The following is a 26,009-nucleotide window of genomic DNA, read 5'->3' on the forward strand; positions in this document are numbered from 1 at the left end:
TTCAGTCAAGAAGGGATTTTATTATGTTAATAATTACATTGCCTGCAGGCTTTTTGATGTTGCATTCCCCATACAGAATAGAAACAGATTTCATAGAAATATCATTAAAGCTGTTAACTACAGGAGGAAAAAAAAATCAAAGAGGCAATCAAAGCATACACTTTATTATCAATAAATGCAAATAGTTTCAGAAATGGTTTGCATTTGAAACACATTCAGTGAGGATATCACTGGCAGTGGAAGCTGCTGCTTAAGTAATAGCGCTTTGTGGCCTAAGTCCATTTGGATCACTACAGATAATTATTTAGATTTCTTGCTATCCATTTTTAAAATAGACTCAAGAATCATTTTTATATTAGTACATGCATAAGAAGGTAGAGTCACCCTCAGAATTCTGGCCTGAATTGAGGGTATGGGAATTATAGATCATTATTTGAAAGATAACACATGTGATCTTTTTTTTTTTTTTTGAATGCACTATTACTTTGGTTCTAAAAAAAAAAATTTAGTGGCTGCTAAATTAATGATTTAGGAACATTGTACTACACAGTCATTTTGAAGAGACTTTAAATATTCAAATGTTCAACTACATATTCTCTGACACTAACATTTGTCTTCATTTGGGACTACCAGCTGGGAAACATCAGTATAATGGTGAAAAGATATCAGCCTCATTCAGTATTATGATGATAGAGACATGCCTTGATCCTTCTAAAGCTTTTTCTATGAAAACCTTATATTCCATTCTTATTTGGAAGAGGTTATTTAAACTCCCATTTTTAGAAGCATATATCTGATAAATCATAATTTGGATGTCAGTGTGCTTAATACAAACATTAAATTACAGTACAGAGAAGTCAGGAAGGTAGACAAATACATTAGAATAGATATAGAGCAAGAGAAAGAAAAGAAAATAGGGTATTAGTTTTTATTTGCTATTTGACTCGATCATCAGAAGCTCTGACATTTGGAAAATCTAAAATACCTGGTAAATTAAAGCAAATGAATTCATATGCCTTTGACTTACCCAAGATTTGCAAAACGAAATAGAAACATCTGTTTCATAAATGTTTCTGTTTTTGAAACGACAGCATTTTATTAAAAATTGAGGGTATCTAAAGTGAAATTATTGCCATATTTCCCATCATAAAGTAATTAACAATTAAGACAAATGATTTGATGGTAAAGAATGACTGATTTTCAGAATGAAAAGAAACCAGAGATGTTATCTAATCCTTAATGGAAACTTTGCACCCTATACTTCAAAAAATGTATATATTACATTACTGCAAACTTGCAAACAATTTCAGGCAGTCCATGGGCACCTAGATTCTTGATGCCAATGACTGATCTCTATCATAAGTAGAGTAACGACAAGAAATCATACCTTCTGACTCTCATCTCAACTAATTGTAGCTCATTAAACTCTAATATTCCCCCCAAGTCCACTCACCTAATCATATATAGAATATAGACACACATCCTGTCATTGATATATGTGATAAATCATGCTTTATTAAAAATTCAGCCAACTTTTATATGCCATTTTTGGGTTAATATGCAATAAGTTCTCATTATAAAGTACCCTGTTACACTATAAATTTATATATATAGTCAGAAATTATTGTTCTCTGCAAATCGTGACATGTAATATATCTCATTTACTCTAATGTAAGTATTTAATTTGTTCTTAGGTACAGGTATTCTAATAAATTTCTACTGTAATGCATGTTGAAGTTTAAAAAGGTAGTTGGTTAGGTTGACATTGATTGATGAGTTACTTGCATAGATCATGCATCTGTTCAGAAATCTTTCCATTCTTTGAAGAAAGAGGTAACTGGAATAGAGATGGAGAGAAATTAGATGCAGTTTGTAACAAAATTATTGTCCAACTGAGGGGATCGGTGGGGATTATGAAAGACATCTTGGAAATGATGAGTGATTATACACATTAAGGTTCTTGACTGACATACCAAAATGTAATGAAATGGAAAGCTGAAGCTGTTAACTATTGACTCCACTTCTAATTTCTACTATTGAACATCTTTAAGTCTCTCTTTTTCTCTTTCTGTCTCTTTCTAATATGCATATAATGAATCACATGTAAATGTGTATAAGTTATATTCAAGTATAGTTTATAGACATAAATCTGAATAAAGACATAAATATATGAAAATATACTTATGTGCTTAAACACACACACAACACACACACAGGCCTCTCTCAGAGTTATAATTCAAAAGGAAAGTAATAGGGAATTTAGGAATTTGAATTTATAGCACTGCTGTGAAGAAAAGCAAGCATGTAATATCTTTAAGCTGTTTTTGAACCAAATGTATTTGCTCTTCCCTGCACAGTAAAGCCAATCTATTGACACTGGATTGTAAAAATGAAAGTACAGTGTTTATTGCATAGCACCAAGCAAGAAGAATCCTAAAGGAAATCCGTCCTGAATATTCATTGGAAGGACTGATGCTGAAGCTGAAGCTCCAATACTTTGGCCACCTGATGCGAAGAACTGACTGGTTGGAAAAGACCCTGATGCTGGGACAGATTGAAGGTGGGAGGAGAAGGGGACGACAGAGGATGAGATGGTTTGGATGGCATCACCGATTCAATGGACATGAGTTTGAGTAAACTCCGGGAGGTGGTGATGGACAGGTACCGGTGCCAGCCGGCAAAGTCGATCAGGTCCCGAGAACGTGCACGGCGGGGCTAAGAAAAAAACTAAAGCAAGAGACTACAACAAAGATGGGGTCGAGAGGTTCAGACACGTCTTCACGAAGGGATGCAGTCTGACACCAACTTTATTCAGCATCTCATATTTATACAGAAGAGCGTGAGAAAGACAAGACAGTTGACTTTTTTTCTTGGTTGGCCTATACATCTTACAAACAGTCACAAGAAATCTTGAGAGCATGGGAATGGCTCCCTGTTATTATTTCTTACACCAGATAACATTTCTCTGTGCGTGAGAAGTTTGCACAGAACTCCAGGTGCCTGCAGTAAATAAGCGCCTAATCTCTGGGGTGGCGGGACAGAGAGCTATGTTTGCAAGCAAACCCTCAAGGACTGAGGCAGCTCCCAGATCTGTGTCCTTCGGACAAAGGACCCCGTTCTCACAGACAGCTCCCCGCAGACAGGGAGGCCTGGCGTAGTGCAGTCCACAGGGTCACAGAGAGTTGGACATGGATGAGTGACTGAACTGAGCTGAAGCTAGAAGAATGGGCACCTCATGTTCAAAAGTTTCACACTTCTCAGTGGCTTTCAGGGAAGGAATTTTAAAGGCTATGTGAGGAAGGGGACCACAGGGGCTCTGTTCAGCTCATGCAGAATTCTCAAATTGGGTGGCTTCAAGGTGAAGTTTAGCATCATTAATCTTCTGGCTTTCAACTGGTCTGGGGTCTGTATACTTGAGGTCAGCAATTTTCATCTGGTGGGTGTCTGCTTTCTGTAAGAACAACTTAGAAATGTGCTTAGTCCTTTATCTGTGTCTTTCAGGGAACTGTGAGTTCTCTGTTTCTGCTAAGTGGCTGATTTATAGTCTGCATTGCTGCTAGTTTCCTGGCCCAACAGCTATTCTTTGTTTCTACATCTTCATATTTCCTAGTAATTAACTCCTGAGCCAGTCTTTTGAGACCCAGGGGAGGCCTTGGATACTAAAGCAAAAGCTTTTTACTTCAAGGAACAACAGAGGCTTGTATACAGTTTCAGCACCCCCCCCCTTTTTTTTTGATACTCCTTAGTCTTGAGAGGAGCAGGTTTAGGAAAAGAAAGGGAGCAAAGTTTGGATAGAGGGGTTAATCATAAACTCAGTAGAGGCACTCAGTTTTGAAGGATGAAACACAGAGTCTTGGCAATAACCAGGAATGTTGTGGAAAAGAACGTCTCACATGCAGATGCTGTTTTGGTCTGGATGGTCATCTTTTTCTCTCTCTTTATCTCTATACAGGAAAACCTTGCTGTACTGTTCTTTGCAGATACTGCATTTTTACAATTAGAAGTTTGTGGCAGCCTTCTGTTGGGAGACTACTGGCATTAGTTTTCCAACTGGCGTTTGCTCACTTCTGCGCCTCTGTGTCACATTCTGGTAGTTCTTAGAGTATTTCAAATGTTTCCATGATTATTACATTTGTCATGGTGATCTGTGATCAATATTCATTGTTGTTTTTGTAATTACTTGGGGGTGCCAGAAACTCAGTTCAGTCACTCAGTCTGAGTCTTTACAACCACATGGACTGCAGCTGACAGGCCTCCCTGTCCATCACCAACTCCTGGAGCTTACTCAAACTCATGTCCATTGAGTCGGTGATGCCATCCAACCATCCATCCTCTGTCATCCCCTTCTCCTCCTGCCTTCAATCTTTCCCAGCATAAGGGTCTTTTCCAATGAGTCAACTCTTCGCATCAGGTTGCCAAAGTACTGGAATTTCAGTTTTAGCATCAGTCCTTTCAATAAGTATTCAGGACTGATGTCCTTTAGGATGGACTGGTTGGATCTCCTTGCAGTCCAAGGGACTCTCAAGAGTCTTCTCCAACACCACAGTTCAAAAGCATCAGTTCTTTGGCCTCAGCTTTTTCTATGGTCCAACTCTCACATTCATACAGGACTACTGGAAAAACTATAGTTTTGACTAGATGAACCTTTGTCAGCAAAGTAACGTCTCTGCTTTTGAATATGCTGTCTAGGTTGGTTATAACTTTTCTTCCAAGAAGCAAGCATTTTTTAATTTCATGGCTGCAGTTACATCTGCAGTGATTTTGGAGCCCCCCCAAAATAAAGTCTGCCACTGTTTCCACTGGTTCCCCATCTATTTGCCATGAAGTGATGTGACTGGATGCCATGATCTTCGTTTTCTGAATGTTGAGCTTTAAGCCAACTTTTTTCACTCTCCTCTTTCACTTTCATCAAGAGGCTCATTTTTCCTTCTACACTTCTGCAGTAAGGGTGGTATCATCTATGTATCTGAGGTTATTGATATTTCTCCCAGCAATGTTGATTCCAGTTTGTACTTCATCCAGCCCAGCATTTCTCATGATGTACTCTGCATATAAGTTAAATAATCAGGGTGACAATATACAGTTTTGACATACTCCTTTCTCGATTTGGAACCAGTCTGTTGTTCCATGTCCAGTTCTAACTGTTGCTTCTTGACCTGCATACAGATTTATCAGGAGGTAGGTCAGGTGGTCTGATATTCCCATCTCTTTCAGAATTTTCCACAATTTATTGTGATCCACACAGTCAAAGGCTTTGGCATAGTCAATAAAGCAGAAGTAGATGTTTTTCTGGAACTCTCTTGCTTTTCCTATGATCCAACAGATGCCACAAACTAATAGCACCCGTATAAAGAAGCTGAACATAACTGACACGTTGTTTGTTCTGTATTCCTTTAGATACAACAATATTGAAATTAGGCCAGTTAATAAGCTTAGGATGGCCTCTAAATGTTCAAGTAAAAGGACAACTCAATTGATCTGGCAAACTGCATTATTCTCTTATTTTAAGAAAGTGCCATAGCTGCCCCAGCCTTCAGTAACCACCACCCTGATGAGGCACCAAGATCGCGGCAGGACCCTCCACCTGCAAAAATATTATGATCCACTGAAGCCTCAGATGGTGGTTAGCCTTTTTTTTTTTTTAAGCAATGAAGTGTTTTAAGATATGTAGATTTTTAGACAAAATGCATGCTATATAATAGAATATATATTTATAATAGAAAACATACTATATAATAGAATATAGCATAAACATAACTTTTTATGTCCACTGGGAAACCAAAAGTTTGGGGTGGCTTCCTTTATTATAGTTGCTTTATCAGGGTGGTCTGGAACCTAACATGCAAGATCTCCAAGGTATGCCTGCAGGTCTGTATAGTTGTCTCTCAGTATCTGCGAGGCATTGGTTTCAAGGCTTCTCATGGATCCCAAATCTACAGATGCTTGTATGCTTAGTTGCTCAGTCATGTCCAACTCTTTGCAACTGTTGCCCGCCAGGCTCCTCTGTCCATGCAATTCTCCAGGCAAGAATACTGGAGTGGGTAGCCATTCCTTTCTCCAGGGCATCTTCCTGACCCAGAGATTAAATCCATGTCTCCTGCATCGGCAGGTGGATTTTTTACCGCAAAGCCACCAGGGAAGCTCAATCTAATCTAACCTAATGGAATCTAACATAAGCAAGTAACTCATTAATCAATGCCAGTCTAGCCAACTACTTTTTTATATATAGATATAGATACACAGTCTTATGGGGCTTCTCAGGTGGTTCTAGTGGTAAAGAACCTGCCTGCCAATGCAAGAGACTTAAGAGACATGGGTTTGATCCCTGGGTCAGGAAGATACCCTGGAGGAGGAAATGGCAACTCACCCCAGGAAATTTCTTGCCTGGAAATTTCCATAGACCAAGGAGCCTAATATAGTCCATAGGGTTGCACAGAGTCAGACATGACTGAAGCAATTAGCATGCATGCAGCATACAGTCATATATATATATATATATTAAATATATAAATAATATATGTATAGATATGCATGTCTGTAGTATCTGCATGCCTGGATGCAATCAACCTCAGATCAAAAATACTGAAAAAATATTTTTGGCAACTAAACAACAGATTAGATTAGATTACATTAATTGCATGTGTATTATTATATATGATAAACATATATTTGATAATTCTTTGATGTTGTGATGTTTATATTTACTTAGGACAACATAGGATTATGGTATTTATCTTAATATATGAGAATGTTACAGAAAATCTACCAATTGAATCAAATCACAAAATAAAATATATTTTAAAACAAAAAGTTAAGATATGAAGTAAGTTTGTTCTAAAATGCAACACTTTTTCAGAGAAAGACAATTGAAAACTTTATACCAACTAGTCGAATGTTAGCTGTGAAACAAATAGTGTTGTTTGTGAATGCTTAATCTAAATGCTCTGAATGCTCCTTTTTTCTTCTGGTGTCTATGATCTCTGCCTCAAATTCTTCTGGCTTCCAAAGCACACCTTTTTCCTCAGTGGTGTCTAATGATCATTAGGAAAGGAGAATAATCCAATTGGTGAACAGATCATTGTTATTGACACTACCAGTGTGTCCTGAATCCAAATTATGACACTTACTTGCTGCCTGATGTTCCCCTGTTGGTAACTGTATGTAGGCCATAGATACATACAGACAAATTAAACTATGGGCAGAGTGCACACAGGCTCCTATGCATGCAGCAAACATGGACAAACATACCAACTTAGTTCTCATCGGGTGTGTAGGAAAATGCAATTTTCTGATCACTCATAGTAAGAATTCTGCATCAGCGAAATCAAATGCGTTAGACTATATACTATATTTTTAGGCTCGTTACTTACCATAGCATTTATATAAAGTTATTCATTCAACTCACATTTGTTGAATACTTTCTGTATACCTAGCCTTGTGCATATCCCCATGAAGAAGACAGCTGCTCTTATTATTTGGGAAACTAAGCGTGGGTTTTGACCCAGGACAGCCAGGACACTCAGCAGCCTTGGCTGGAATCATCAGAGGAGAAGGATGACTAATGTTTGTTCTTGTGGGGATGCTGTCTTGACTCTGCCTTGAGTCCCTGTAGACTCGTCTGCCACAGCGCCTGATGGAAGTGCTGATTCCCACATCTCAGCATCACAACACATCCTCCCATCCCACCCCATGTAGCCCTCTCAGCTCATCCTTCCGGATTCTCAGGGGACTTGCTCTGGGTGCAGGGGTCATTTCTAGATTCTCTCCCAAGCCACACTAGGCGCCTCAGGAAACTCTGAGAGTGACACCGGTGTTCCTTACACCCCGATCTCTTGGCAAGGTTGCCACTGACTACACGTGGTGTGCAGGTGAAGTGCAAATTCATTTTCTGCCTCATTCCTCAAATACAGAAGACAGTTTGAATTGTTGCCCATCACCCCACTGTGCTCCAGTGAAACAGACAGGCAGAAACTCCCCAAACACTGCCTCCGCTTCCTTTCTTCTAGACACCTCCTGAAAATGTTCCTTGAATGTGTTATATCTCTCAGCAGGAGTGATGGCTTTGGAGTTTGACCGTTTTAAAATCTGAATCTTTGCTCTCAGAATAAGCTTGTGGCTCAGCTGGTAAAGAATCTGCCTGCAATGCAGGAGACCTGGGTTTGGTCCCTGGTTTGAGAAGATCCCCTAGAGAAGGGGAAGGCTACCCACTCCAGTATTCTGGCCTGGAGCTTTCCATGGACTGTATAGTTGATGGGGTCACAAAGAGTCGGACATGGCTGAGTGACTTTCACTTTCATTTTAGTAGGCAATGCCCTTTCCACTTTAGCCATGAGAAAGCAACAAAGAATACATTCCATCCCATACACATCACTGGGCTGCAGGAATATGCTCTGTGGGAACTTTCATAATCCTGGTTACCTTACATTCAACATGTATCTTTAGCAGGTCATTCAATCTCATTGCTTCTGTGCCTTTCTCTGTCTGCCTTCCTTAGAAAAATAGTAGATCCCAAATCAGAAATAGTCCTTCTTGAAGTGTTCGCATTGTCTTTGTGAATATAACAGTAATCAAAGAAACATGTAAGTCATTAATGTTTTTACTACTTACTGTTGTTTAAAATTGGAGAAGGAAACAGCAACCCACTCCAGTATTCATGCCTGGAAAATCCCATGGACCGAGGAGCCTGGTGGGCTACAATCCATGGGGTCGCAAAGAGTTGGACATGACTGAGCAACTTCTGTGTGTGTGTGTTGTTTAAAATATTGCACTTTGAAAATGCAGTTGAAGCATGTGTCCATGTGTGCTCAGTCGTGTCCAACTCTTTGTGACCCTCTGGACTGTAGCCTGCCAGATTTGTCTGTCTGTGGGATTATTCAGGCAAGAATACTGGAGTGGGTTGCCATTTCCTCCTCCAGAGGATCTTCCTGACCCAGGGATTGAACCCATGACTCCTGCATCTCTTGCATTGACAGGCAGATTCTTTACCACTGAGCTACCTGGGAAGCCCCTCCAGTTGAAGAGTATCAGGAGGCACATTTGAGTTTGCTTCCCCTCGCCCCCATGGAACAGAATATCTGCTTTATTGTAATACAGTTCTAACTGCATCACTATAAACTTTGACACTGGCAAGACTCACCACTGTTTAACATTTGTCTACTAAAGTTCCATTTGTGAAATAAAGGATTTCCATAGAAAAATTACTCTTCTGTGGAAGAATACTGAGGTGAGGACACTTTCATGAAATGTCTGTCAAAATACAACTGTTTGGGAGTCACAGTTCTCCCTTCGGAAGAAAGAAAGATCCCATAGAAGAAGAATGGGGAAGGCAAGAATGACCCCTACAGAGATGGATTAGGACGGGTGGCATCTCTGTAGAGTCATGAAAGATAGCGTATGCATCTGTACATGTGACTATATGTATGTTCCTGAGAGTTTGTGTGTGTATCTGTGTGTACACAGTCATGTGTTTGTCCTTCAGCCTAAGGACCTAGAGACTTTGTTAAAGAGCACGGTTCCAGTGTAGCATCTCCACACAGATTGTTTATGAGTTGCAAGCAGGGAAGCAGGGGACCAGAGTACAGGAGGACCACTTAACCCTATAGTGGAGAAATCGGATAGCACCTTGACCTAGTTCACGAGATTAACATAAGTGAGGGTTCAAAGATCTCATGCCTCTGGATACCATGCCCTGAGAAGGACAACATATTGCAGCCCGGGATGTATAACCTAAACTCAGTAGGAAGAAACAAAGACAAATCTAAAATGGAGAACATTCTATCAGTTAAAATAGGATATATTCTTCAAAAAATAAATGGCCTAAAAGTAAAGAAAGTCTTTGAAACAGTCTCAGTATAAAATAGACTTAAGAGATATAGTAGTGAAGTTCAAACTTGACCATAAGCTGGATCCTCAACTAGAGATGAAAATGCTGCGTAAATGACACTACCAAGTCAGTTGACACTGAATACAAACGATGATTAGATAAAATATTGTTTTAATACGAAATGCTGAAGTTGACAGCTATATTATTCATGTACACATTAATTCTTAAGAAATATGCACTAAAGAGTTTCGGGGTAAAGAGCCCTGATAAGTGTGGCCTAATCTGGATAGATAGATAGATAATTGAGAGAGAGAATGATAGTTTATAGAACAAAGCTAACAATAGGTAGATCTGGATAAAGGGAACAAGGGTATTGTATGTACTATTCTCATTCTTAATGTTTTCTGTGGGCTTAAAATTATTTCCATGTAAATTTTTTAAGAGATTATTAATAATCACTTGTTAACATGAAAAGGATGCAGTTGTCAATAATAAGGATTCTCAGGATTTGAAGACTGGTGGGGTAATGTATGAAGGTGATATCAATGCCAACCGAAATTCTTGCCCTTTCCCAATCAACAGAAATTGATAAGAGGCCAGTTAACCTTTGTTTCTTGAGGAGACTTTTATCCATGTACAAGCATTGCAGCAAAGGGACTCAGGTCCCAGCCTGTCTCAGCAGAAAATACTTGTTTTTGAGTATGCCTCCCCCACCCCAAAAGTGTGAGCAGTAATGCCTTAAGGAGCTGGGTTCCGTGGAACAAATTCTGAAAATGATCCAGAGGCCCAGGCTCAATGCTGATCCAGGAAGTCTGTCATTGGATATCATGTCAGCTGGGGTTTCATATGGTATTTGCTATGGAAGTTCAAACTCAGAAGGGATTGATTAGAGGCCTGGAATGTATATCTGTCCAAAGCTGGGTGGTATCTAAGGCTGGCGGGGAATACACAGCATGTTTAAGTTAAAGTCATTGCTATGCTTGCAATGATGGGCTATTTATTTATTTTGGAGTGCGGTAACTAGCATGGTTATTGCATTTACCATTTGCAAACCACATATTTATATTCAAGGCTTATGAGAAAATAAAAAATTGTGAAGAAATTCAAAATTTGCATATCTGAAATGAAGGATTTTCTTAACTCATCTCATAGCCTCATCTCACCTGATCTTATGTCAGGCTGTGTATAGTCTTGAATAATTCTATTTGGTGTGAATGCATGTTTGCTGCAAATGGATGGTGTAATAACAGGGCACTACAACACAACAGACTCCACTCAGGGTCTTACATAAAGCACTGCATATGCACCATGTTTCCTTTATAAAACCCGAGAACTTCTGGATATAGAAACATATCTGGACATAAGTGTTTTGGTTAAGTGATTGTGGACCTGTGTTTATCTGATTTCTTTAATGAACAAGCTTTTTATCCTTGATTAAGTAAAGTAATAGTTGCAAGAGAAAATGGAATGCTAGAAAGTAAAATTGAAATTAAATCTTGAAATTAATTTAAAGGACCCAGATTTGGGCAAGATTGTAAAATGATGGCTTCAATAAAGACAATGTGGTAAATTATCCATAACCATACTGCCTACTTGAATTATAAATATGACCATGATGTACAAATATTCTAATTGTGTTTCCTCTTTTCCTTCTGCAGTTAGCAACACACAGGCAAAGGCATACTGGCAAAGTAGAAAATTCTCCAAGCTAAGAATTTAGATTAAGAATCCCACTCTTAATCCAGCCATTACTCTAGTCATTTAGACTCCTTGACCAGTTTCCTCAACTGTTAAATGAAATAAGTAATTTAGATTTAATGTAAGCTCTGTTCTGAATTTTAAAATGAATGGTTCTAAAATTTCACTACTTTCTATTTGTGTTCCGTGTGTTTTTACATTCTTATACTATGTGATTCTAAAAATAGTACATGGTGCTATATTTCCTTAAACTGTAAAAGATGGAATTCTGTTTGTTTCAAGAAAGAGAACTTACTTGTACTAATCAATTTCTCTTGTAAACAGTGCAAGTTCCAGGGCCAGTAGAAAACCTGCAAGCTGTATCTACCTCACCTACCTCAATTCTTATTACCTGGGAACCCCCTGCCTATGCAAATGGTCCAGTGCAAGGTTACAGACTGTTCTGTACGGAAGTGTCCACGGGAAAGGAACAGGTAGGCGAGAGAATGGGCCCCACACCTACACCTCTCGGAGAAACTGCAGGAGATCTGCAGGCCCTTGATACAAGCCAGTATCCAGCACATTAATTGGATAGCCGATCAGTTTTAAAGTAACTGGTATTGAAAATGTTCAGTAATTAAATTCTGGTGGGCAAATGGGCAATGAGGTGAAATCAATAAAAAGGATGCCGATGTTTTGTTTGAGTATATCGCAGTCTGGGCCAGGATACCTTTGAATAAGCCCATCTGATCCCAGAAAAATATTTGTATTTCAGTCCTTATCTTAAAAGATGATCAATCATATTCGGTGACCTCAGTGAAATTGCTTTTTCATTCACGTATTTAATGTGAATTCTGGCTTCTTGTTGTTTTCCGTATACTTTACTCCTGAAGACTACATTCCTCCTCCTTTCATTTTGCTTCTAATCTGTGGTTAGCACAGATCCTGGAAAATAAGCAAATTAGATTTTCAAATAAAAGTAAATGAACCTTTATGGCGACACATGAAACTGGACGATTCTGTTTTGTTAACATGTATATGACTATTGCGATGTTTACTTCCAGAGTCTCAACTTCATGTAACAAAAGATACGTAGCTAGTGGGTAGTTAAATAGGAAGGGCCCAGAAGTGATCTTGAGATCCTGGAGTTCTTACGATGTGTTGTGAAGTCTGCCCAGCATAGTGTGGTCCTCATGCTTTCACATACTCTGCAGGATAGATATTTTTCATTAAAAAAAATTTTGCATTCGTTCTATCCACAGCAGTTCCTAGTTATAGCATGAGAGTGATTAAGAGATCCTCCTTTGCAATCAGTCATTCATGTTTGTTTACTGTTCCCAAGCTATTTTGCTCTTATTTTTAGCTTTCTATTCTACCCTTTTTCCTACACATTTTAGTTCTTCAATAACGCATTTTACCAATCCATTTAAATAATATTACCCAAGATAAATGTGAGTGTGAGAATCATTGGAAAGAGTGACATAATGGGTCTTCTGGAGCAAACTGGCTCTCATTTCTCAGTGAACTTCACCTCCAGCACCTCATTTCTTCAGCTGTGAAGTGCTGAAAACACTTCAACTTAACCTCCCAGCATTTTGAGAGAGAATAGCAAAGTATTCTTTGCTATTGTAGCAAAGTATCTGTCAGTTTCAAGAGCCATGAGTATATTTCAGCAGGGGAAGGAAGAATTCTATTGTTTCTTGGGAAATTAGTTCATTTCAGGTATAGGAGCAACTCTGTTCCTGTGGCTTCATGAGCTGCCTTCTGCCTGTCAGAGTTTTGGTGTGGTTGTTAATACAATACACTATTCAATGTATTGGGTGGCGTTAAACAAATTGGAACTTAATGACTGTGAAGACAGCATGGTGTTAATTTAACTAGGAGTCTACAGAGTGGTTCGGTCTTTAGTGGAGGAGTATGTGTCACCATTTGGGTTTTATAACAACTCATAATAAGGCTAGAGTGTTGCTTTGTGAATGAGAGTCTACTATCAATTCACTGATTGCTCAGAATGGCTGCCATTTCTGCTTTAACGTGCCTCCTGAATAACAATTTTGGTGTTTTATCTCTCCAGAATATAGAGGTTGATGGGCTATCTTATAAACTGGAAGGCCTGAAAAAATTCACGGAATATAGTCTTCGATTCCTAGCTTATAACCGGTATGGGCCAGGAGTATCTACTGACGACGTGACAGTGGTTACGCTTTCTGATGGTAAGTTATAGACAGTGGAATTTGACTCACTTATTTGTTATAATAATGAAATAATATTGAATGCATGTGATAGATTCTGTGCTCAAGGGGTCCTAACTAAAACTTAATGAAATAGACTAACATACATTAGAAATTTGGCTTATTCATCAAACCACTTATTACAGTCAAATTTAAACTTTGAAAAAGTATACACTCTGAATCAGGATGTCCTAATTAGTCATTTACAAGAGGTGTGACTACTGCCTAAAAGCTCAAAATAATTTTGTGTGTGTGTTTTCCTTTATTCCTATAAATACAAACACATTTGTGCATGTGTGGGGCTAATTTACATCAGCATCTTTTGTTTCTCCTTCTAAATGGTGGTAGGTGATTACATGTGTTTAAATAATGGACAATCCTCCTACATATACCTCCAATTTAAAAAAAAAATCATGAAGATATAGGCCAAATAATCCAATATTGAAAGTAATAAAACTGAACCTGAAAATTTATATTTTACTTTTACCTTGCCTAGCAAATGAAAGATCAGACATATTTTTTAATGCCATAAAAAAGAGGAGGAAATCTTAATGAAATAGATGAATTTGACAAAGCAGTAGCAGAGGTAACTAGAGATCTAAGAAACGGATGATAATGAAATGTTAGAAGTTTAATGAAAAGTGAAAATAAAGCATAGCAGAGTTTATGATATGAGGCCAGTGACAATTCAGGCAGGTGCAGAAATGCAGAGCTGTGACCTCTATGAATATTAAAAAGGTGGCAAGCTATTTCTTTTCAACAACAGTTTCCATGTTGGTGTGTGTAATTCTATAAATTATTGATCTTGTGAATTTCAAAAAATGACTTCAGTTTGTGATTCGTTCGCCAATCCACCATGCTTTAATCTCAGAAAGTATCTGAGTAAATACTCCACACAACATCAGTGAAATGAGGAAGCACATGCCTGTTCTGAAGGACAGTGCAAAGGAGACACAGGAGTAATGTTCATTTGCAATTTCAATATAAAAAATATATATATCTGACACCACTTTGGTATCATTTTTAATGTAATTCCTAAGCTCATTCATCTGATTCTGTTATTGAAGACAGAACGGAATATTTATTGGCAGAATAAATTACTTCACAACTTATAATTATAAAAATAAAAGGAAAACAAATGAAAATGAATATTTTACATAATTTATGTAGATTTCTTTCACACTCTGAATGTAATGCTGTGGCCTTATTCTCTACTTTGGTTTTAAATGTCATAAGTGAGAAAGATAGATTATTACTCATTAATCCAAGACTTGTTATTTAGAAGTGTTGCAACATATAGGATTTAGAAAATGCCTGTCATTTAAATAAAAGGATTTCATGAGCCTCATCAACAAGCATCACTGTGCGAGAGGCCCCCAGCCTCGCTCTGTCAGGTGCCTTTGATACAGAAAGCACGCATGCCAGGGGCCCCTAGGACTGGGCACTCTGACCTCATCTGTGCTCATCTTTACAATCACTTCATCTCTTTTACTTCAGTCCGATGTCCTTTCCTCTCTACTGAAGCTCTCCATGCTGAGGTCACATGTAGATGAATTTAATTATAATTATAGTCACCCACTTCCTAGTTGTACTTAATAAAGCCATATTCTCCTTGACTTTCTAGATGTTATAAAAAGTAGATATTGTGAAAATTAAGTGGGTAATACATATAAGCACCTGAAACATGAGCATGGCATATATTTAGATGTTTAATAAATGTTATTATGCCAGTGTCTCTCTTTCTCATTATTTTAAATGTTCCTTAAATGAGAGGTGATGTTATATTCATCTCTATATCCCTTCTTACTCAGTAAATATTTGTTGAATTACTCAGGCAGTTCAGCCAAACCTGTACAAGTGTTTGTAAGTATAGACTCATCTTTAGGACTTCCTATTTGTGAGACTCATTTAACATATAATTATGTCTACATATGTGTGTTACAGAGAACTTCATATTTCTTATAAAGCCCTAGAAATTCTTACTAAAAAATTATTTTGGGCCCATAGAAAAATTGAATTAAAAAAAATGAAATGCCAACTGTTTTTCTGAATTAATTATCCCAAAAGTATTCTTGTTATGGCTAAGATGCTTATTAAAAAAATTTTACTCTAATGAATTGTCATTTCTAATTTAGCTCCACTTTGTTTCTCTGGGAAGAAACATTGTTATTGTTCAAATTCCTCCATTCAGTGTATCATTGGTTTATGATGTTGTGCTTTTTCAGACCCTTGGAATTGTAGATGTCGACTAAAAAAGATGCACAAGTTGAGAGTTGTGAGTTAGTTTATTTGGGGTCAAAATGAGGACTGCAGCCCAGGAGACAGCACCTCAGATAGCTCTGAGAGACTGCTCCAAAGTGACACTGGGGGAAGGTAGATATATAAAAACCCCTTTTGGTGAAGGGGGAGTTGAATATCATAAAGTACTTGTTTTACAAAAACTTTTTTGCTAGTCATAAGGATCTGATGTCACCATGAAGGGATTTAAAAGGATTGAGATCATAAAATCAGTTCCTGAAAATATCTGACTATCTAAAGACCTGTCCCACCAGATTCCCTGGAGCACAGAGGGCCTCACTCCACCCTGAACTCCCTCAGAGGCTATTGAAGGTTAATAGCTGCAGTAGCATCTGTCTACAAAGTGGGAGACCCAGGTTTGATCCCTGGGTTGGGAAGATCCCCTGGAGAAGGAATGACAATCCACTCCAGGACTATTGCCTGGAAAATCCCATGGACAGAGGATTTCAGTCCATGGGGTCACAGAGTCGCACACGACTGAGCGACTTCACTCAGCATAGGGTTCAGTCTCCTCAGAGGCAGATGGCAAATGGCCTTGTTGTTCAGTCTGCTGGTAAGGCTCTTGGCAAGTGCCAATTTGTAGTTGGCGTAAAGCATCAATCTAGACGGTCTAATATTTAGTACAGACTGTGAGTAGATTTGCCCGTTGGTTCCGATATACTATCTCTTGAATTAGTTGACATAAATAGGTTATTTATAGGTTTTATGAATTAATGAGCATGTATTTGCATCCATGCCAACTTACCCTATGTCTGAAGGCATAGGGACCAGATTTTGTGGGCAAACTCAACTATAGGAATGTGCTTCTTACTTTTATCAGTAATATTTTTTGAGTACTTATTAGTGCAAGACCTGGCTCCACATACTTCACAACACTGTATTTTTTCCTACTTTATAGACAACAAAACTAACATAGAGGTCATAAATGCTAGTCAGCAGAAGAGCCAGGTCATGGAAGCTAGTTAGTAAAGAAGGAAGATTTGATGTGGAAAAATGTATTTCTCTTATTCTACAATAAATGTCTCATATTAGTTCCCTCAAGAAAAATGCTCAGTTATATATAAATTCTTTCAATCCACAAATTGTGTATACAGGACAGCTCAGGCTTGCTAAGGAGAGGAATTCAAGTGATTATATGACTCATTATAAATATGGGAACTTAATCTACTCCACAGAATGCTTCATCATCACGTGCTTAAACCAGCATGTTCCACTGTATTAAGAGGAGTTTCCAGATCAAATGACTCTGATTGGCTTTAATGAACTTATTGTAAATGATAAAGTACTTGACATTTTGACGAGAAAAGCAATGAACCATGTCCTTCCCCTCTGCTTCATGAAACAAGGAATCGTTGTCAAATAAGACAAATAAAGTCCCAATAGATAAATGTTGAATTCCACTCATTTTCACTAATCCTGTCTGTTGATATCTATTAATTTGTAAATACTATGAAAATTGATAGTGTAAAGGAGGAAATAATAACTAAAAATACTGTAGAAAACATTGTTCACTTTCTTTCCTGACTGTGTAAAGCAAGAATAGACAGTGTGCTATCATGGAAAAATAAGAGAAATTTGTATTGTAAAAAATAGACAAAAATAGACAACACTGTTGTGATATTTTTGTGATAGACAAAAATAGACAACACCTTTGGGAGTTCATGGCTTTAAATTCCTAATACAGAAAATTATCAGATTGTGGTAGTTTACTCTTTTTCTTATATATTCTTGGTCTTCTGAGATGAGGAGCTAAATATCATTTGTAAGCTTTATTAAAAGGACATTTAAGGGTTTCATATCGACTAGCATAGCACCTAGAACAAAATGCATGATAAATTTAAGATACCTTCCCTTTCCTCCAAAAATCTATGTTACAATTTTATTTGGTGATAATATATAATATAATGTAAATGTTATAGTATCAGATGAAACATAAACTAGAGGCATTTTTCATGTTTCTGATTTGTTGTAGTTTTAGTATTAAGACTTTATTTCCAATCTTCACTTTTAAAGAATTGCATTTCTGGTAAGCTGTACAATTATGTGATTCAGAACATAGTATTATTTTTTGGTCTGTACCTATTTTAATTTTTATTGTGCTATAAAGTAATTTGAGTGTGGATCATATTAAATTCTTCCTCATTGTGAGAATATAGTTTTTTTTTTTAGTTCTTCTGATCACACAAATTGTTATTTCCAGCCTATGTTTAATCTTGTCTTGGTACTGTCACTTTAGAAAGCTTTGTATCTATTAAAACTTAGCATATGTTTAACCCTCATAAGGAGTTCTTCTTCTACCAGTATTCCTGCTCCTAGGTATATAATGAAGGAAATGAGTGCAATTGTCCAGCAAAAGCACAAACTAAAATTTTCAGACCAGTTTTATTCTCATAACTCCAAACTAGAAATTGATCCAAATGTCATTCATCAGTAGAATAAGCAAATATAAATTAGGGCAATTATATATTATAATACTATAGACCAGGAAAACAAAAAGCTATTGCTACTTGCAACAATATGAACGAATCTCAAGAAATAACAATTATCCAAAGAAGCCAGCCTAGGGGGGAAAAAGACAACAACTATGGTTTTGTTTCTAGTGAGCTCAAAATAAAATAAATTAATTTCTGGATTTAGAGGTCCTAAAAGTAGTGGCTACTACCAGAAAGATATTAACAGAAAAGGGACACAAGTGAGCTTTCCAGAAAAAGATACAGCAAATGATATGGATAATGTTCTATATCTTGATCTAGGTGGCATTTAAATGGAAACGCACACACACCATTTTATCCAGTCATAGATTCTGAAATATTTGTGCATTTTCTTATATGTTATAGCTTAATTTAAAAAATAAATTTGCAAAAATAATGAACATTTTTATTATTGAGTAAATTGATTCATCAGAACCCTAAATGTGAAAAATATTTTACTAGAAACTTATAATCTATTAATTGATTAATTGAACAAATATTTGCTAAGTGTGCCCCCATGTGCTGGACACATCAACGTGGGGCGTGCAGCGTCAAAAGGACAAAATTTCTGGTTCCTCTGAGGGTTATATTCTGTATTTGATAAGAAAATAATAATATAATCAATGAATTTTAAAATAAAGTCTATCTTGTAAATCATGAAATATCTTTTTGAAAGAATACTTGTTGACCCAATTCATGAACAAGCCTCTGATAAACATTTTATCACAAGTTACATTGATGTTAACTTTCATCAAGTACTAAGACAAGAAGTTCAAAGCCAAAACAAAAGAAGTGATTATCCTTCCCATCATGTACAGAAAGGTCTAGGAGCTAATATTTGAATAAGTATTCATTTTTTTGTTTAATTATTGAGTCAGGAAATATTAATTGAACGTCAGTTTGATGGATATAAAGATTAATCAGACATATATCATATCTTCATAGTGATTCTTTTTCAGAAGGCAAAACCAGAGTAGGACATAAATAAATTCAGGGCAAGTACAAGTACACCAGGAAAACATAGATATCGTCCAAGTTCAAATTAAGGAAGAGAAACTTAACAAAAATAGCACTTAAAGTTTTCAGGATGCTGAAAGCATTTTTTCTCTATTAAATTTATCAATTTTTCATGAAAAGAATACTCAGATTCATACATAGTAAGCATTTATCTTGAAGCATTTACTGAAGCTACTTATATTCCTGTTGTGGGGCAGGAATCTTTCATTTTTTTATGATTCACCCATTACATCCAAATAGTACTTGACATATATCAGTCGTTCAGTGAATGGCTGTCTTAGAATTACCAATGTGATAGAATATTCACTTTTTGATATAGTAAATATCCATTTAGAAGTATTATACAGGAGGCTGTACATCTTCTTCCACCTTCCATGAAGTAGCGAAACAATTGAAATGCAAGTAGGAGAAACAAAATACCTAGAAAACCCACAAAGAAAAAGAAATTGCTCCCTTGTTAATAGAATTCACTCACCAAATGCTCTCCGGTAACCTGCTTGCATTTGTGACACATGGGTTTAATTACAAAGTGTGAAAAGAAAGGGGATGTGTTTCTTCTTTTCACTTTTTAGGGGATAATAAAGTTTGCATTAAAGGGATTAAGCAACAAGAGTGACCATTAGAATGACATATTTCATCATAAAACCATGCAGGTCCTGAAAAGCACAATATCTTAAGCCTTTAAAACCACTCCAGGAAATCTCCTGTGTGGTTTTATCGGTTCCTCTGGGAAGGTTATCACCAGGAAGCTGTAATTAAATGGCAGTATTTAGTATCACTGCAGGTGCTTTCTTGCCTAAGTGTTTTGGAGGCTCCCTAGATGAATAACTGGCCCACCAAGAGAGAAAAATATAAACAAATGCAGTTATTTTCCATCTCTCCAGGAAAATATTGAAGTGCCACCTAGAATCACCTACCTAATTATTCTTACAAACTGTGAAAAATATGTGCTTTCTCTTTTCAAAGAGGGTTGGGGTTTCTCTTTCATGACTTTGGCAATAACTGGTCTCACCTTGTTTGATTTCTTCTAGTGCCAAGTGCCCCTCCTCAGAACGTCTCGCTGGAGGTAGTTAATTCGAGGGTGAGTTGTGGAAATGTTTACTACTTCCTTACTTATACACGTGTAACTTGTAGTCACCCAGCTATACTGCCTGGGGTGCATGGCGGCTCCCACGTGAGCAAATGTCCCAAAGCAACACAGTGCGTGGCACTAATCCCACGTCCTCCACACTTGAATTAAACAAGAGGGTTGTTCTCTTCCAGTGTACTTCATTCTATAAACGTTTTAACGATTAAAGGTTATTCCATTAAGTAACAGTTATTTACTCACCTATATATATCAGTACAGGACATTATGTGCTGGGTGGAAAAATTGAATGTGGGAATGAAAAAAGCAACTTCAAGAGATGGGATAAGGAGAGACCTTGTTTCCGGGTAGATTTAGTTAGAATTGACTATTTCATTATCATCCCTCTTCTCTTATAGACGTGGAGGGCTGTTCTTGGGGTCTGATAAGGTTATATTTATGAAGCAGTGTTTCTCAGTGATGAATGTTTTCCTGGCCTGAAAAGTTGATGTAACTTTCAAAAGGGCTTAAATTAGGCTGGGTATAGCTAAACATAAGGAGTTTAATGCCAGAATCAGTTTTCTGGAAATATCTCCTTATTTTGAGGGTATCTCATTCAGCCTTGGAAACAAGCCTAAGCCATGTAGTAGACTGATCTGGCTTCCTTCTTTCATCATCTGATCATGTGCACCCAAGGAAGTAATTTCACTCTCCCTGGACCTCAGTGAGGAGGTTGGCCTAACTGGTCTCCAGGCTGTAGAAGACAACAGGGAAATTTAATGTGTCTTAGAGAAAGTCATACTTTGGTATTTAATCCTAGCTTTCCCTTTTAGTAACTATGTCTGATGTAGAAAATCTCAAACCTGACTGAGCCCCAGCTTCTATTATATATTCATGTAATGTGAATGTTAATTCTTCCCTCACTGATTTGTCATGAGGAAGTAGTAATATACCATATGCAATGGATCTAACTTAGTATCAGTAGTTGTGACTTCATTCAATGTAGAATTCCTCGCCATATTTTGCAGATGCCTCTGATGAAGTCATAGTCTGTGATTTTGATCAGATTTACCTCTGCCAATGAATTTATCTTTTGGAGCTAATGAAAAAATGTCTCTAGAAAATGGTTACCCTTTATATTTTTAGGCACTAATTGCATGCAAATGAATGAAACAAATTTAAACTTAGAAGGAAGAAAAATAAGTGAATTAAGGGAGAAAAAATTAGCTAAAGGGAAATAACCAGAAATAGACATTACCCTAAAAGTGACATTATTATTTACAACAACGTTAAATGTTTTATAGCTGTGCTGTTCTTGTTAAGAGATTGCCAAATCAAAGTCAAGTAGATTTTAACAATTCTTGTAGGTTGCCATTGAGTGAATCTTGGAGACCATATTGTAGTTTCTCTTGTTTTAATGAATCATTTTTATTAGACTTTCACCCTCTGTATATCTTTCCTCCAGGACAGAACATAGAAATTGATATAAGCTCTTTTCGCATGTATATGCTCATATCCCATAAAAGTCTGCTTCAGCACAGGATAAATGTTTTCCTCTGAATGTGAATAAGGCATTACTGAATGACTCTAGATGCTATCTTTGAATATGAATTTATTACTTTCCTATAAGAGGGAATTCCTGGATGGCAAAATTGACTTTTCAACTGATGTGTGTGTATATGTGTGTGTGTATATATACACACACAAATATCATAGGCCATACTCTTCTATACTCTGCAGTGTTTGCAGCAAGCAAATATTAACATTCCTGATTCTGTCCTCCTGAATTTATCTCTGTAGCATTGCACTACCATAAAATTTAACTTGTTCATTAGCTTTTCAGAATGAACACAGCAGAGCAAAACACTGGAAACCTTCCTACTCTCTCCCTTCCTCTCTCTATTATCTTCTTTCCTAGCTTTTAAGGAATTATAAATTATTTTTCTTGGATTGTTACCAAGAGGAAAATAACTGGGTGATCAAACACTGTTTTATCATCCCCAATATGTTGATGCAGAGAAAAACACTAACAATATTCTATTTTGATATACTCTTCTTTAAAAGAAGAGCTCTCAAAATTAATATTTGCTCCTAATGATTACCATTTCAAGGAAAAAAATGCTTGTTTAAAAAGAAACGTTGTAGTTGAAAAATTGACATATTCTTTTTGACCAATAGAATTATGAATTTTATGGGATTTTTATTTAATATAGTAGGAAGAGTCATACTTTAAATTTTTATCTATGTCATATCAACAATTATGGAACTTTTGATTAACAGTCAAGGAGGAGATGTCTTGGTGTTTGCACACAGGTGGCTAGGATTTCTGTACATAGAACTGAGAAGTGACTACAAGATATGAGAGTTTCATTTATAGATATTTGTTATGGTATGGCCATCTGTAAGCCAAATGGACCAAAAATCATATTCCAGGACATGCGAAAAAAGTGGTCCTAATACACTGAGATAAAGGACCAAAGGAATTTTCTGGTCCAGCGTAGTAGATTGCCTTTATAAAACTCATCACTAAACAGACTAGATTCCTTTTCTGTATGCCACCTGTGAACACGTCTTATTTTGAAGGAACAGCTTGACCTATAGATATTATTTTTAGTTAATGGTTATGATTAGATGGTTATTTTTCTTATACTAAATACTTTTTTTTTAACAAGAAATAACATCTTCACTAGAAAAGATAAAATAGTGACTTACTGTATGTTATTTAAAGTGCAACTTTTTGTTAGCAAAACTTTCTGTAAGGATAATTTTCTTAAGATTTTATTTTAAAAACTATTATTAGAAGAAATAAATATTACAACTTAATTAATTGGTTGGTATATAATGTACAGCTTGTAGAATTCAAAGGGCTTATTAAGTTGGCGCTTGACTGTTTTCCTTTATTTCAATACAGAAGTTCTCAGAATAAGACAATTTAGGGTATACTGAGATTCAAGGTATTCTTGGTGTTTGGACTCTTTCAGTAGCTCTCTGAGATCTTGAAAAGCACTGTGTTTTGGTTTCACTTATTAATTTAATGTTACTCTACACTTACTATATATCTACTGTGTGTGTGTGCGTGTGTGTAAATATAAAGGTAGGGACCTAACTCAGTCTTTCCCTTCATGGAACTCACAGTTTATTAAGAAAACATGGGAGAGAAAATTCAGCTTTCATCTAACCACATTTAATCTGTTGTAACTCTTCAAAGTAGACATTTTATCCTCCTTGATAAGATGAGAGAGCTGGAGAGAATCTCTAAAATCTCTCGTGGCTTCCAAACATCTCTGAATGTATTTTCACTTGTTATACCTTTTCTGAATCATTTTATCTTTACAGAATTTGAGAAAACGGCACAGGTATATTGATTAACTCACATGGCCAGGTATTTATCAGCTGAGCACGATGGGGTGATTACAAGGAAAGAATCACTAAATCCAAATAAGAAGAAAAAAAAAAAAAAACTGTAGAACTCCAGGCATGGGTCATTGTGCACGTTTAGAGACTTCAAGCGCAGAATATTAGACTCCTCTCATTACATCACCTTTACACCTCTCCACTGTTGAAACTGTTATCCTTCACCTATGTGGATGTCACCTCTCCACTGTTGAAACTGTTATCCTTCATCTATGTGGATGTCATCTAGCCCACCCTGAAAGGGCTACCCAGTTCGTCACTCCAAGTTCAATAGAATGTGATCGAAATCACTACAACAGTAAAAGATGTGACTGGTTATCTTTTTTAATCTTAAGGCATTTCATTTCCCCATGTTTCAGCATAATTTGGCATGCTTTAATAACTTGAAAATTAGTTTAGCGATCATGAAATTCCCTTTACCCAGAAACTACCCAAAGGGAGAATTAAAATAGCAATTTCCAACTTCAGAAAGCAAACTGATCATTTTGGTCCCAGATGTTTTACTGTCTTTTAAAAAGTGATTAACTAATTAATACTTTATTAACACAAGGGGAATCTTAAGCATTGTATCATTGAATTAGCCTCAAAAGGTTGTGTTTCTCAATATGTGTCATGACAGGAAGGGGTTTGTTTGTTTGCTTTTCAATTTAAGATTTGACAGATACAGAAATATTTCACTTTTTTTTTTTTTTACTGGAGTGTAGTTGATTTATGGTGTTATGCTAGTTTCTGCTATATGGCAAAGTGAATCAGCTATACATGTACGCACATATTCAAGAAGGGTTTTGACCGAGGTGTGTTTCTTCTGTCATTGGGCTAGTGATAAAATCAACAGAAGTGACGGCCCAGTGGAGAGCTGAGTGAGGCTTTTGCATTTGGTTCCCAACTGGGATGTTCACTTGTGTGAAAATAAGGACAAGGGGATAGATTGGAAGAATGAAAACGGGCCAATTGAATTATGTTATTCTGTAGATCTTCTATTTTAGGAGCAGGGTCTTTGTGTGTGTGTGTGTGTGTGTGTGTGTGTGTGTGGCGTGCGTGTGTGTGTGTGAAATTGAGATTGTCTTTCCTTGGCTGTGCAGAGGGCACTTGCATTAACAGCACTTCCTGCTGTATCACAACCTCCCTAAAGCTATGCTGTTTACACAGGTGTTCCAGAACCACTCCTATCATCTCACTGTGATTGTAAATGTCAATCTCTCTCTTCTGTGTTGTGTAACGGCTTTCGATTGGTCATGACAAAAGCTATTTTGGTTTTTCTCTTTGAATCATCCCGGATCCTTCAGAAGGTACATTTTGGCCACTGAGTTATTTGGAGCCAGAACTCTGTGTCCTTCCCTCACAAATATAGTGAATTTCTGAAACAAATTTAATGTGGGGAAGGAGTTCATAGGAGACCTTTAGGTGACCTTAGGTGACCTTTAGGTGATTGATTTCACATAAAGATAAATTAGAAACAGGCATTGCAATAATGCTTATACTCACAAACTTCATACTGATATTTGTATTCAATCATAATACACAGACCATTTCTGCTGGACTATGGCGTGTTGAATTCATTTGAAGTAGATACAGATCTCTTGCATTTTTTTAGTTACTGATCCCTTCATTGATTCATTAAGTAACTGTTCTTTGAGCATACAGAAAGTCCAGAAACAGTGACTGAAAGTCTTTGGGAAAGAGCATAAGGGTAGGAGCATAATTCTAAGGAAGGGAGTGTTTCCCAATAGTTCTTAGTGTCTAGTCATTGTTGGTGTTTGTTGGTTGGTTGGTTTCTTTTTTGTCTAAAATTTGTAGACTAGACAAAAAACGAAGTGTGGATATACATTTTTGTATTATAGTAAAATAAGGCAATATGTAATAATTCATGAGACTCCCTCAAAAATAAAGTTGTATTTGGTCTGTAATTTGTATAGAACCTATATTCAGATATCTGCTATCCTACTTACTCTTTTGAAAAAAAAAATTTTTTTAATTGTGGTAAAATATACATGGGCTTCCCAGGCAGTGCT

General features: G+C 36.8%; 1 protein-coding gene across 1 annotated transcript in view; it reads left to right on the plus strand.

Moving 5' to 3' along the window:
- DCC (DCC netrin 1 receptor) overlaps nucleotides 1–26,009 on the plus strand; it is an 877,980-nt gene that overhangs the window by 489,893 nt on the left and 362,078 nt on the right. The window contains exons 10-12 of the mRNA XM_070361809.1: nucleotides 11,846–11,994; nucleotides 13,575–13,713; nucleotides 20,549–20,598. Of these exons, the coding sequence (XP_070217910.1) occupies nucleotides 11,846–11,994; nucleotides 13,575–13,713; nucleotides 20,549–20,598 (338 nt within the window). The remainder of the gene's footprint in view (nucleotides 1–11,845; nucleotides 11,995–13,574; nucleotides 13,714–20,548; nucleotides 20,599–26,009) is intronic.

The sequence above is a fragment of the Bos mutus genome, chromosome 24, assembly GCF_027580195.1.
Source record: "Bos mutus isolate GX-2022 chromosome 24, NWIPB_WYAK_1.1, whole genome shotgun sequence".
Taxonomy (NCBI): domain Eukaryota; kingdom Metazoa; phylum Chordata; class Mammalia; order Artiodactyla; family Bovidae; genus Bos; species Bos mutus.